This window comes from Leucopleurus acutus (assembly GCF_964270905.1).
Source record: "Leucopleurus acutus genome assembly, chromosome: 10".
Lineage (NCBI taxonomy): Eukaryota > Metazoa > Chordata > Mammalia > Artiodactyla > Delphinidae > Leucopleurus > Leucopleurus acutus.
The window spans coordinates 3,779,886-3,793,952 of record NC_139153.1 but is presented as its reverse complement, the minus strand read 5'-3'; the positions used below and the strand labels follow the sequence as shown (position 1 = coordinate 3,793,952).

The following is a 14,067-nucleotide window of genomic DNA, read 5'->3' as shown; positions in this document are numbered from 1 at the left end:
ACCAGTCACCGGCTCCAACGACAACGGGCCGTCCAGCTGGCCAGAGCTCGGTGTGCTATGTGGCACCAGAAGTCCAAGGTATGGCACCGGGGGCCCTATCAGAGGGCAGCGCCCCTGCAGACCTGGAGAGAAAGCCTTGATGGGGATCTGTGGCAGGACGCTGCTTGAGCGGCCCCTGCTGTGGACTGGGTCCCAGCTCCAACCCTCCAGGCAGGTAGCTTGAGCTCCAAAAGGGCTCGCAAAACCCCCATCTGGTAACACGCAGATGGTTATCCTGCAGTTAAATCTTTTGTTGCCCCCTCCCTGTATCTTAGCAGACAGGAGTAAGTGGACATTTGTACGGGGCTGCTGAGTTTTATGTGCACGTGATGGCAACTGTGTCTGACTGTAAGGTTCATGGTTTTCAGAAACGTGTGCATGTACACAAGTCCTCACAGCCAAAAAAAGTTCTGCTGTAACCTATCAATTTTAGGAGAAAAAAAAGAAAGATGACCAAGAACGGAGTAGAAGAAGTATTCAGGAATTAGGCACAGATAGCAGATGCCACTAAAAATAAATGCAACGTGGAGAGAACCGCAGAGTGGCCGTCATGGCTGTGGTGGACATTAGGAGCCAGAGCTGCACCACACGCCTGGCCCACTCACTCACACAGGTACTTCCTCAGACCCACAGACAAGCAACGAAAGCTCATGGAGCTTCAGTTTCTCGTAACATCCTGCAGGAGAGCTGCTGCAGGGATTAAATAGGAAGACGTACACAAAATGCCTTTGCCTGGTGTACTCTGTTTGGCAATTATTACATGTATCACCATCATCAGCACTTAGGCAAGCATTCTACTCAGACAGGGTGATCTAAAGGATCAACCACTTGCTACCATCAGAACCACAGTCCCATTCCTTCAACAGTGAACAGGCTGCTATAAACAGGTTGCGTCCTGGGACTACTGAAGCCTGTGGACAAAGTGCGGCTGGCAGAAGTGAGTGGTTCTCTCCTGTCTACTCACGTAAGGTAAGGCATCTGTCAGCTTGCCCACACTTGTTTTTTTCTTCTCCACTAACTTGCAGGAACAGGCACAAGAAATAAAATGAAACCTTATTACACAACGCCTTAAAGAAAGCATCTTTCTTGCACGTGGCTTAAAATATTGTGCATATGTTAAGCATATTGTGCTAGATAATGGATTAACAACCACTGAAGCCTGACCTTAGAAATAATCCGGCCAGAGAAAAGAGAACCAGCCTCCCATGTTTCACTGCAGTGCCAGTGTTTACAACGAGAGCCCCACCACCACGACCGCCCACCCATGGTGCTCTTCTCTGTGCTCTCACGGCATCCCATACCTGCATGACGCCATCAGCCCTGACCTCACTGTCCTGCAGTTACTGGCTTCAACAACTGCCTCTCCAGAAGACTCCAGGAAGGGAAGCAAATGGACAAAACTGTCATTCCCAGGACTCAACTTGGTGCCGCAAACACAGTAGATGCAACACAAAAGTGTACAAATAAAGTGAATGGAACACATGTGCTTATTTGAAAGAATTCACAAGACAGGAGACTGCATTAAAAATCAAAAAAGGAAACATCAAATTTAATTTAAAGAAAGAAACCCAGAAATTGTCCGAAAAAACAATGGAGCAAATCAACTCCTGAAAAAGTTCTGCATCTTCGTGATCACATTTATTGGAAGGGTTGGACAAAAATAAAAATGCCATTTAGCTTAAGAATTTGTGAGTTATCTGCAAATCAACTTATTTCAGAAGTGGAAGAATTCTTGGTTATTTCTTAAAATCAAAACGTACGCCGGTTTCTCTTTTGAGTATCTTCTACATTTAAAGAGGCAATCATACAAAATCTCCTATTTTCCACACAGGATAAATTCTTTGTTTCAACCAACTCTCAATGGTGGGGCAACTAGCACAACACCGTCTCCCCGGACAAAGAGCATCGGAATATTCCGTTTTGTTGACTGGAAGAGGAAAAAAAACACAGAACACATTTATACAAATTTGTAGTAGTATTATTTATTTTTCGAGAAAGAAATTTGAAAACAAAAAACCACAGATTCATCATAACACAAACAAATTGCTTAAAAAACCTGTTCACTTACCTTTGTGGCACAAAGAACCATCTACTAACTGTTTCTTTTCCTGGAACACAACTGGGGCAGAGGCGTCCGCTATCCACCCAGCCCTTTCTGCCCCTCTTCTTGGCACACAGCTAGACCACATTTCTCATGCTCCCTGCCAACCAGATGGTGCCACAGACTGGGTTTTAACCAATGGAAAGTGAACAGAAGTGATGAGCAACCTCCCACAAAGGCGCCTCTGTGTTCTCCCGCGACCATGGACTCAGATTATGGAGAACCCTGGGGATGGCAGAGCCAGGAAGCCTGGGTCCCTGACTGAGCACCTGGAAGAAAGCTACTGTACCGACCTAAAACCTCACTAAAGACCGTTGTGTGGGTACAAATAAAATCCTACTGTGCTAAGCCCTCCTGTGTTGCTTCTATGTGCTACTGCACTCATATACAGAATGGATACCTTTTGCATTAGCCTAGGGAACAAGCCTTAGGCTGTAAGGAAACAGATATGGAAGGTCTGAAATTTTCTCATGCCTCGGCAAAACGTTAAGTAAATGTTGACTCCAAAGGTAGCCCAAAAGATGTCCCAAACCTACAGGTTCTGGGGAAGAGGCTGGAAAAAGCCCAAAAGATGTCCCAAACCTACAGGTTCTGGGGAAGAGGTTGGAAAAAGCCAAACGTTAGTAGTGTTGCTGTTAACCTGATGCACTGGGCAGGGCAGTGTAAGGAAGAGATGAGCTTAGGTGAGAACTAGCTGGTTTTCAAGCAGAGATTACAAGAAACAGCATTCATGATGTCATAAAAGCCAACTGTTTTTAGACTCCCAACTGTGGACAATAAGCAGGAAAAATGCGTTAAGGAACAAAGCGGCCCTGTAAATTTTCTCAGGTAAACAAGCTCAGCCCTGAGGGGAAGATCAGATTAAGGGTGTCCCTTTCCCACCCAAATTTACTTTAGCAAATGACCCAAGGTAGTCAACGTTAATTTGTGGGAGAGGTAGTTACACAAATTAGAGGTGAGGAACTAAAGAAATAAAGATGTCTACAAGTTCTGTACAGAAAAAGACTTTGAGGTGACTGGCCCAAAGAATTGATTGGAAATAAACAGATCAGAAATATATGAAGTCATAAGTTTTTAAAGAAATGGTATTGCCAAAGAACCCATACATAGCCTGGCTGAAAAAAGCCTTTGACAATTTGAGTCTTCCAGCATAAGTGAGACGTTTCTGTGAACGTTCTGCAGCCTCCAGATTTAGCAAATAAAAATACAGGTCGCCCAATTAAATTTGAATTATAGATAAATGAAAAAGAATTTTTTTTAGGATGTCCCAAATATCACACAGGACATACATGACCTAACCAAGGGATTTCTTCTACTACTGCCTCCCCAGGGGATCCATCAGTGCGAAGGACCAGTAACTGCTCTATGTTCCCGTTCTTTCCTTTTCTGAAAGGGAGTTTTTATGGCAGCAGATATCCTTGTCCCTGCTGTGCTACAGTGGAGGTGGGTGGGGCAATGACAATTAATTTATCCTTTTTAGCTTATAGGAATCTGTACCACAACTGACCACATGTAGGTCCGACAAAGAACTCTCTCTCCACCAGGCAGAAAATATTGGTAATAGCTATGTCTTCAGAACTTTTTAAAAATGTAAGAACCATGTTTTATGAGCTTCTTGGGTACTGGAACTAACATAAAAGGAGAAGCCCGAACAGTAAATTCAAGTAGTACCTATAAATGTAGTATGCTAAATCAAGTACACTTATGTGTCATCCATGAATGTATCTAACTCTTTCCCAGATAATACACTCTCAGGGCAGTGGTTCTCAAGTTTCAACGTGCATAAGATCACCTTTAGGGCTGTTTCCTGGCTCCATGCCCAGAGATCCTCACTCAGTAGGCCAGGGTGTGGCCCATGAACCTGCATTTCTAACACACTCCAGGTGTGCACATACTCCTGGTTCGAGGAACACACTCTGAGAATCACTCTCAGAGAAACAAGGATCATGTCTGCTGTCTGCTACTAGGAAGCAGCACTGCCTTCTGGTTTCCTTCTAGTTGCAAAAGGCAACCTAGTCTTACCATAGCCAGTTCAGTGAAGGAGTCAGCGCTCATCAAAATAACTGATATATTTTACTCAAATCCCTCACTCAGTGGTCATACTTCTGAACTAAAAAGTTCCAACCTTACCTTCATATGGAAACCACTTCATCTGAAATGATTCTCTATTAATTCAATTATAGTTTTCTGGAGATACAAGTAAGCAGCTTCTATGATCGCCCCCAAGGATCCCTGCCTCCTGGTGTTCACCCACTTGTGTAACCCCCTCCTTCTGAGTGTGCGTAAAATTTGTGCCTTGCTTCTAACTAGTAGAATCTACAAAGTTAGTGGGTGTCACTATCATGATTAGGTTACATAAGATAGTCACTTCCACCTTGCTAGCCAGCTCTCTTGCTGGGTTTGATGAAGCAAGCTGCCAGTGGTAGAGGCCCTGCAGCAAGGAACTGAGGTGCTCTCAGTCCAAAACCCTCGAGCAAATGAATCCTCTCAACCACCACGAAAGTGAGCTTAGAAGCAGAACCATCCCCACTTTAGCCTTCAGATGAGAACCCAGCCCTTGTGCAGCCTTGTGAGAAACCCTGAAGCAGAGGACCCAGCTGAGCCTGGACACCTGACCCACACAAACTGTGAGCTAATAACCGTGTGTACTTTTAAGCCACTAAGTTTTCGGCTGACTTGTTATATAAAATTCTGAGATATAACGTCCAAATAACTGAGAAAATCATGAACAGAAACAGGGAATTGAGAATGAGCTCATTTTGAAGGTGAAGAACATCAGAAGTTTAGTTTTATATGTACTGAGTTTGAGATAACATCCAACGTGGACATAGTTTCAATAAGAATATTGGAAATGAGAGAGTGAATCTCAGAAAAGAAAAAAGCTGGAGACACAGATTTATCCATAATCATAATGGCCACCAATCACCACTTGCCACCAGCTTTACAAGCACCAAATTCACTGCAACCTGTAATCCTGGGAGGAAGGCACAATTATTGTATTGGCATTTTACGGAGGAGGTCCCTGAGGCTTAAAAAATTTCTAGAACTTGCCCAAGGTCACATAACTAATCACCAGCAGCCAGGATTTGAACCGAGATCTGTTAAGCCAGAGCTGAAGCTTTCATGCTGTACTATTATTACAGATTGATGGCTTATAACAAACTAATTACTAATTGACATCTGAGGGGAAAAGCAGGTTAAAAAAAATCCCACGTTCAGAGGGAGAAAGAAAACTAGCCACGGAGTCGGGAGTGGTTGAAAAGAGGAGGAAAGCCGGGATAAAGCAGAACCACAAAACCCAACAAAGGCTGACATGTGAACACTTCCTATGTGCCTGTCGCCACCTGAAGGCTTTTCACGGAATCTCTCAATGAATCCTCAATAGCTGTATGAAGTGAGTCGTATTACCATCCCCATTTTACAGATACAGAAACTTAGTCACAGACAAGTTGGGTAACTGGTACAATTATATAGCTGGTAAGCAAGGGAGTCAAGATGTGAATCCAGGCGGTCCTGAGGGCCAGAGTGGCTTCTCAATACTTAAAAGACTGAACAACAAAATGTGCCAATATCTGGAAGATCTGCATAATGCAGTGAACCAATATTTTCCAAACGACCAGAGCTCGATGTTACAAAATCACGCATGTATAAAAAATCCATTCCAAGCGCAAGGTAGACCAATGAATTTGCATATAACAAGAAAATGAAAAGTTCACTGATATAGTTTCAGATTCTACACTACAACTAGCCTTTAAGAAACTACCGCTTGCTGAGTTTGGGTGTAGTATCAAAGGCAAGTATCCACAAGAAATACTCCTCCCTTTCCAACTACCTATCTGTGTGACATTCACAATATAGCGCAACAGATTAAATGCAGAAACAAAGATGTGAGTAACTAGCTGTTGTCTATTAAGCCAAGCATTTGCAAAACATAAAACAAAGACACTTCTCACTGAATATTTTGTTTTAGAAAATATAGCTATTATTCATAAAAATGTTACTTATGTCAAAATGTAATCGATTTATTATTTTTAATTAGTTAAATATCTTAAAAATTTCTCAGTTTTAGTTTCTAGTAAGTACTGATACGTAAGTCCACATCAAACAAAACACTGTCCAGTATTACTGTTATACACCAGCACACAGAGGCATCTTACACAGCCATATCTCAACGAATCTTGGCAACCCTACGACAGAAGTGACTGTATTCCTGCTTACCAGTGAGGAAGTTACATCTGCAAAGGTACTTCCCTTGTCCAACGTACCCCAGATAGGAAGTGGCCAAGCCAGCACTGGAAACCAGGTCTGTCCAACCCCAATGCCTTTGGTTTTTTTAATTGCTACACTCTACTGAGTCCATGAATAGGTATCAAAACACGACAGGCTTTCCATAAATAACTGTTGGATTCTGAGAAGAACTGACATTTTAAAAGCGATGAATGGAACTGCAAGACTTACTTTATATATCTCTTCATATGTTTCTTCATCAATTTCTATCGTCGTCACAGTTTCTTCCACATCTCCCAATATCATATTTAAATGCTGATCATAGGCCTGAAGTGGGAAGGTGAGGGACCAAGAAATGTAATAAGCAAATTAGGAAATAATCAACAGGGCTTATAATATGCAAATCACTCAATTACAAGTAACACATAATACTTACACCACAAAGTTTTACATGCAAATAAAAAATAATCCTGCTGTGCTAATATACTGTTTCTCTGCCAATCATCTCCATGTTAACTTAACTGACCTGATACAAATATAAAACTGTTATGGTCAAAACTGAATTACTCAAAATAATTTGAAATTATTTTTAAAGTGCCCACCCTATTTGTTATCTAAGGCAGTCACATAAATATTTATAATATTTAATTATGAAAAAAAGCCAGTTCATATACCTCTCAGTATACTTCTTTCAATTCCATCTGTAATAGCGTGACAAGAAAGATACAGTAAAGGAAATAAAATTCTTTAACTGCTGAAATGACAGCAATGCAGTCTCCTAAAAGCACAAGACCCTGTCACTCAACACACCCTGTCCTAAACTAAACACCACAAAGTAAAGTAAGTAGAGCAACACCCTGCACATTATAGCCTCACCAAAACTCACCAGAACACCAGCTTTTCGGCACCTGTGGGCTCGATCAACAAATACTGCAACTCAGATATTCAGGGATGTCCTCAATCCAAGCTCTAAGGCTCATGCATTGTACTAAAATGTGAAGCTCCAGGGGGTGGGAGGGAGGGAGTGGCTTGTTTAGAACCCACTTATGCTTACTTCTAGCCAAGTGTTAAATGGTTCACCAGCTCACATCAAAATAAAAATAGCCAATTAGCAACACGGGGAAGTGCTAGGCAAAGCAACAAAGGGGGGCAAAGATCTACAGATAAGGACCAGAAAACAAAAGGTTGAGGGTCATTCAGTACAGAGACAATTGAGTGTAGGCAGGGAACCGAAGAAGCCTCCAAGAGTTAAGGCAACACGTCTGTCCCGGGGTGTTTGTCTACTTGCCACTGGCCCAAGAGATTAAGTTCAATTCTATTTTTCTCTGCGAAGTTGCCACTATTCCATTACCCGGGGTTCTTCTTCCTTTCTGTAATTTAAGACTAGTAGGTCCCCACTTCCTTTCCAAGCACAGGAGGTTCTCTACCTTTAGGTTTCATGTTAGGTAGAGTCATAGTACTTAAGAGGGGGTTGAAGTCAGACTGCCTAGGTTCCTAGCCTGGCCCTCTTTTTACTGGCTGTGTCACCTTAAGCAAAGTAACTTCATCTTTCTGAGCCTGAGCTTCTTCAAACGTAAAACTGGATAATGAGTATCTACCCTCATAGAATTGTTACAGAGATTAAGTAAGATATTACATGCAAAACACTTAGAGTAACAGTACCTGGCATATAAATAATGCTCAATAAAAAGTAGCTATTTTTAATCACTTTAGGGTAGAATGGTAGTTATAAGAACAACTTACTCAGGAAAGTAACGAGTTATCAAGAGGAGGCAAAACCTTTAGTATACTCTCTTCATGAATAAATGGGACCACCTCAAGGGACCAATCCCATAGAAATATTTGCAGATATACACAAAGGTCGATGTATAAACATGCTTATAGTAGTAAGAAATGGAAAACAATCCTAATATCACTGCTACCATATACAGAATTCTACAGTCATTTAAAAAAATAAAGGAGATTTATATGCACTCATGATCAGTAATTTCCAAGAACAATTAAGTGACAAAGAAAGGTATCCCCAAAATGTATAGCAAGATCCCATTTATTTTTTTTAGAGGTGGTGTATATAGTGCAAATATATACATACGGACACACATTCTTGTATATATGTGTAGATATATAGAAAAGACCTGAAAGACTATAGACTCAAAAGAAATGGCACTTTCCCTTTTACTCTATGTATGTCTGTGCTGTCTAAAATTTTTCACAACAAAACACAAATTTATATATATGTCAGTAATTTAAAGAACACTTAAATGAGAATGGAGGACAAATAAATGTTATTTACAAATAAACAGGATAAAATGAAAGAAATGAAAATATTCTTTAATAAACACACCATTTCTGTTAAGAGAAATAAATGTTAACAATATGAATAAAACACAGTTGCATTTGGCTTTTGGAAATATGGCTGACTTTCCACCTCCTCCTTGTCTACATTCAAACACTCTTCCACAGTGGACAGTTTTTACATTTCAAAGGGGTGGGACAAGGGAGCAACGGTAAGGAAATAATCTGATTTCAAGGTGATTTAGTAAATTTACTCACATGTAACCTGCCTCGAAGCTCTCTGTCATTTCTCATTTTCACATAGATTCGTTCATCTAGACTGAGCCTGATGAGATCCAGAGGCTCTTCTACAGTGTTGGTAGTTTGTTGCTGATAAAAGAAACAGGTTTAGTAATACAGTACTAGAGAGTAAAGTGTATGAACCATCAGTGCCCTGCATGACTGTGGGCAAATTACTTAACCCCTCTATGCCTCAGTCTCCTAATCTGCAAAATGTGTATAATGACAGTGCCTACCTAACACTGTTGTTGTGAGGCTTAAATGACATATTTGAAGGCATCGAACAGTACCTGACACAGAGTAAGTGCTAGATCAATGAGGGTTGAAACATACGTACACAGAAAGGAGTTATATGACAAAATAATCATGACGGCACTCTGTTCCCTCAAAATCCAAACTGTCTGACCCCATTTCAGTGTGTAGGGAGTCACTCTCTCAGAGACTTCAGCTTTATCTCAAATATCATTTAGTAACTTGAAGAACTTACATTTCATGACTACCACATACTAGTCAGAATGCTAAGCAGAGATGAATGTTTGAGGGAGGATTATGAGTTCAGTACAGGGCAAGTTGAGTTTAGGGTGCCATTTGGTCAGTAAGATGAATATATTTAGCAGGCAGTATAGAATGCTGGTTGAAAGCATTGGCTTTGGAGTCAGGCAGTGTGGGTTCAATTCCTGACTCTGACACTTACGAATTGGGATTAAAAAATCATGCCATCTCTAATTCTCAGTTTCCTTGTTTACAAAATGAGGAATCCACAATCTTCCCTTCATAATTCTTGTGAGGATTAGAGCTAATGTATTTAACTGAAGTATCTGATATATTTTAAATAGTATCTGGCAAACAGAAAAGTACTTATAAACGGTTCTTTTTATTACTATTAAAGAACTGTTGGAAACAAGTCTCAAAGAGACCAAGGCTAGGATGACCGGGGTCCATATGGAAGGGATGCTTGAAGCCAGGAGAGCTGATAAGATTATTCAAGGACAGCTGCTTCAGTAAGTACATAAGGCCAGTGGAGGAAGGTGACTGAATGTTACAGGCTCTACAGCCCTAACATAGAGTAAAAGGGGGGGTAAAAAAAAGAAGAAAAAATACTGACTCACGTAGTCCCCATCCCCAGTTCAAGAGGTGTTTGTTAAGGACCAGCTAACCAAATACTAGATTACAATGATACAGAAGTCAGTCCCTGCCCTCAAGTTCATTCTAGTGGGGAGAGGCATACAAATAAGTAATCGTAACACTGTAAGGATAGATACGTGACTGTGCCCTACTACCCACTGTCCATCCTTTTCATCCCGTAGTTTTAAACACTGCCTTTTCAAAGCGGACTCCCTGATCATTCGATTTATTCACTCAATAAATACCTGTTGAGTGTTTCCAGCACCGTTCTAAACCCCGAGGACGGAACAGTGAACAAAACTCTTGCTCTTAAGGCACTCACATTCCAGTTGGGGGATACAGGCATTAAATAAAGAAGCATATACTTCCTATGAACCAATAACATGCTAGGAAGAAAAATAAAGCAGACTGGAGGGTGCCGTTTGATGCCAGGTGGCCAGAGAAGTCCTCTTTGAGGAGGTGAGATTTCAGTAGAAAGCTGAACAAGCTGTAACCTGATCCACAAAGATATCTGAGGAAGAGCATTTTGGAAAGAAAGGAGAGCGGGTGAGAAAGCCTGCAGGACCATCAGTTATTCTGAATACCAGTTCCTTGCTTGTTACCTTCATACCACATCACAGCCCCGCATATCGCGCACACTTATGTTTACTTTTTACCCGTCCTTCCCCGAATATAAACTTCAAGTGGGGCCAGGGACCACGTACGTCAATGCCAGTGTCCCTGGTGCTCAGAACGGTGTCCAACCACACAAAGACGATGCTCACTAGGTGTTTGTTGACTGTGCAACAACTGCTGCGCTCAGTAACGATAACAACTCCTTAACTGTACTATCAGGCTTTCTATCAGAATCCCGACAGGTCCGTGAGGCAGGCAAGGATAATTATTCCCCACCCTACGGAAAAAGGTGAGACTCAAGAGAAAGGAAGCGACGAGAGCGAGGAATAACTAGTTTCCAGCGGACTTCGAACAGAAAAAAAATCTCAGGGCCCGAGGCAAAATTGAGAGGAGGCGCGGTTAACCAAGAGGCAGATTAAGGCCGTGAAGACCCAGAAAGAGGCGGCGTAACTGGCCACCTTGCCGTGAGCTTGGAGAAAGCAACCCTGACAGGCAAAGTGGGGCAGAGCCAGGCCTGGGCGTGGGAAAGCCGCGCCGAAGCGAGTTCTTCAGAAGACACTCACCTGGTCCACGTCATCCGCCATCTTTCAAACCCTGCGCTCTTTCCCGCCTCTCGCGAGAGCACGAGAACCCCCTCCGGTCTCTGGAAAGGCGAGGACGCAATGCACCGGAAGTAGAAATAATCGGTTTTGCTGCTTCTTGCTTCCTGCAGTTGGCATTGGTCCTTTGGGGCTGGGGCGGAGCTTTATCAGGGGCGCCGACGTTGGGGCGGGGGGAATTGGGTACCTGGCGTCTCAGTGAGGGGGCGTGGCCGCGCCTCGCCCCGCCTGGGGGCGGAGCCAGCGCGCGGGCTGCGTCCCTTGGCGGCGAGGTGCGTCCAGCGTCTGCCAGTCCTGCGCAGGCAAAGATGGCTCGGAAGCGCACGGCGGGCAGGGAGACGCGGGGAGGCGAGTTGCGCGGCCACTTGGCCGCGGGCAGGGGGCCGCGGGGACGTGAGTCACGCAGCCAGACGGCCAAGGGCGAGAGCAAAGCCAGGCGCGAGGAGAAGGAGGCGGGTGAGAGCGAGGCCGAGCCGGGCTTAGGGGGAGAGGCTGGAGGAGGGCGGGAGGTAGGCCGGGTGGGGGAGGGCGAGGCCGGCCTCCTGCAGGTGCGGGCGAGGCAGCCCCACGCCCACCTGGGCCAGCGAGACGGCGTTCCGGTGACCGCGGGAGGCAGGCGTCATGCGGCTGCCCCGGGCCTCCCCGACGTCGCTGCGCCTTTGCCCTCCGTGCCGGGAGCGATGCGCCCTGAGCGGTTCCGCGGAGCCCGGCCGGACCGCGAGCTCCCCTGCTCAGCCTCTTCCTGCTCCGCGTCACCCGCAGGATCAAGTCCGGCCTCCTGGTAGATGCAGAGGGTGCATAGGCAAGAGGCACTGCGATTGTTTTGTGTCCCCACAAGACGAACGGACCAGGACTTAGAGTGCTGGAGTGTGCTGATCTGAATAGTACCTTCAGCCAAATCTCACCTCAGAGCCCCAGCTTCGGATCCCACCTGACTTCTTCACGTGCATATCGAATAGGCTTCTTATATTTGCCCTGGGCAAAGCAAAACTCTTGATTTTCCCCAGTTAAACCTGCCCCTTCCCCACTTTTCCCCTTCTCAGGAATTGATCCCTTCGCTTCTTTAAGCAGACCCCTCCTCTTCCTTACACGCACACCTCCAGTCCTTCAGCAAGTCCTGTTAGTTCAACCTCAGAACCATATCTCCAATCTCTCCACTTCTCTTTATTCCCGTGGCCGCACCCCCTGCCCAAGCCACCCTCACTTTTCAGTTGAGCGACTAGCGATTGCCTCTTCACTGGCCTCCTTACTTCTTTTCATCCCTCACCACGGCAAGAGTTCTCTATGCAGCGGCGCAAGTGATCTTAAAAAAAATATCAGATCTTGCCATGCTCCTACTTCAGATGCTCTGTGGCTTCCCATTGCTCTTGGCATAAAATCCAGATTCCTCACCATGGCCTACAAGATCCTACGTGATATGGCTCCTGCTTCTTCTGTTGTCTGCTACCACTGTCTTCTTTGCCAGATACCCTCCTTGTTGGCCTCCGTTTGGTTCCTCAGATACGCTGTTATTTTTCACCTGAGCCTTTGCCTTTGATGTTCCTTCTCCCTAGAACGTTCTTCCTTGGCTTTTGCCGTGGCTCACTTCTGTTCCTCCAGGTCTCAACCCAGGCACTCCTCGAGTATCCTGCCTGAGGTGGTCTCCCAGGTACCCCTCGTGACAGAGGCTCTGACAGCCTATGCCACATCTGTAATGATCTTGTTCATTTATTTGCTTCCTTTTTGACCTGTCTTACCAGAATTTAAGCTTATGTAAGAATGTCTTATTTTTTTGCTGTATCCTATCTTGTCCTCCCCCCCTTCTCTGCGTATACTAAGTACTCAATAAATATTATAAATAATTGCATAATGCATGCTGTAGAATGGATTTCTGGGGTACCTGATATAACTGGGTAGACGATTAGCCTAGGTCACCATCAAGGGCTCCTGTGACATAGATTCAGTAATTCTGTGATTCTGTACATATTTTAAGGCCATCATTCATTAGGAAATAGTCAAATGGTAACCATTTCTAAACTTAAAAGGTGATTTACCTCACAGGTAATACTACAAGTTCCATTTTATTCGTTGACTCATTCCTATAACATTTTTTGAGTACCTAATGTCTGCTGCACACGAGCTAGGTGACATGGGAGATAGAGGTTTCTTGGAGATCAGAGTAGGGTAGTGTTCACATTTACCAAAAAAATATCCAAGACAGCGTGTGGTTTCATGGGATAAGGTATAAGGCTTTCTGACTTCTGAAGGAATAATCGGGAGAAATTGGGACATGCTCTCTGAAGAAGTTATGTTTGGTCTGCAACTTGAAGAATAGGTAATATTTCAGCAAACGGCTGTGAAGAGGGGTTGTCATTCTAGTCAGAGGGAATGTATTCTGAATACGTGGCAATTAAAAAATTGTTTTGAAATCAAAAGGTATTGGAAATGCCACCAGCCTGGGTAGCATTCCTCCCAGCTAAACACTTCACCTTGGCACCAGGTTGGTATAGCTCCAACATTTAGTAGTTATATGTGTTTGGGTTATATATGAGAGGCAAATAATTTAGCCTCTCTGGACCTCGTCTGTGAAACTTAATTCTAACCTGCTGGGTGGCTGTGAATTTTCATCCCCTGAGGCTCCTGGTATGGTCCAGGTGAAGTAATCAGATGGGCTAGCTCATATCAATTCAGCCTACATGTAGGCAAGGATGCACTTAAGCTTCGCTCACGCTCTGCGAGCCAGTGGAGCTGCAGTAAGTTTCCAATGTAGCTTCCGGGAAGAGTTATCAGCTTTGATGTGGTTGGGTA

At 43.9% G+C, this 14,067-nt stretch overlaps 2 protein-coding genes across 2 annotated transcripts in view; one reads left to right on the top strand and one right to left on the bottom strand.

Annotated features, from left to right (window-relative positions):
• Positions 1–1,556: 1,556 nt before the first annotated feature.
• LSM3 (LSM3 homolog, U6 small nuclear RNA and mRNA degradation associated) lies at positions 1,557–11,307 on the bottom strand. The gene is made up of 4 exons (XM_082848049.1): positions 11,245–11,307; positions 8,921–9,031; positions 6,599–6,694; positions 1,557–1,966 (listed from the first exon to the last, which is right to left on the bottom strand). The coding sequence occupies exons 1-4, from the start codon at positions 11,263–11,265 to the stop codon at positions 1,886–1,888; spliced, it is 309 nt and encodes a 102-aa protein (XP_082704175.1). The 5' UTR covers positions 11,266–11,307; the 3' UTR covers positions 1,557–1,885.
• A 281-nt stretch (positions 11,308–11,588) lies between these two features.
• Positions 11,589–14,067, top strand: part of XPC (XPC complex subunit, DNA damage recognition and repair factor) — a gene marked incomplete at its 5' end in the record, with an annotated part of 33,530 nt that continues 31,051 nt past the window's right edge. The window contains one exon of the mRNA XM_082848732.1: positions 11,589–11,736. Within this exon, the coding sequence (XP_082704858.1) occupies positions 11,589–11,736 (148 nt within the window). The remainder of the gene's footprint in view (positions 11,737–14,067) is intronic.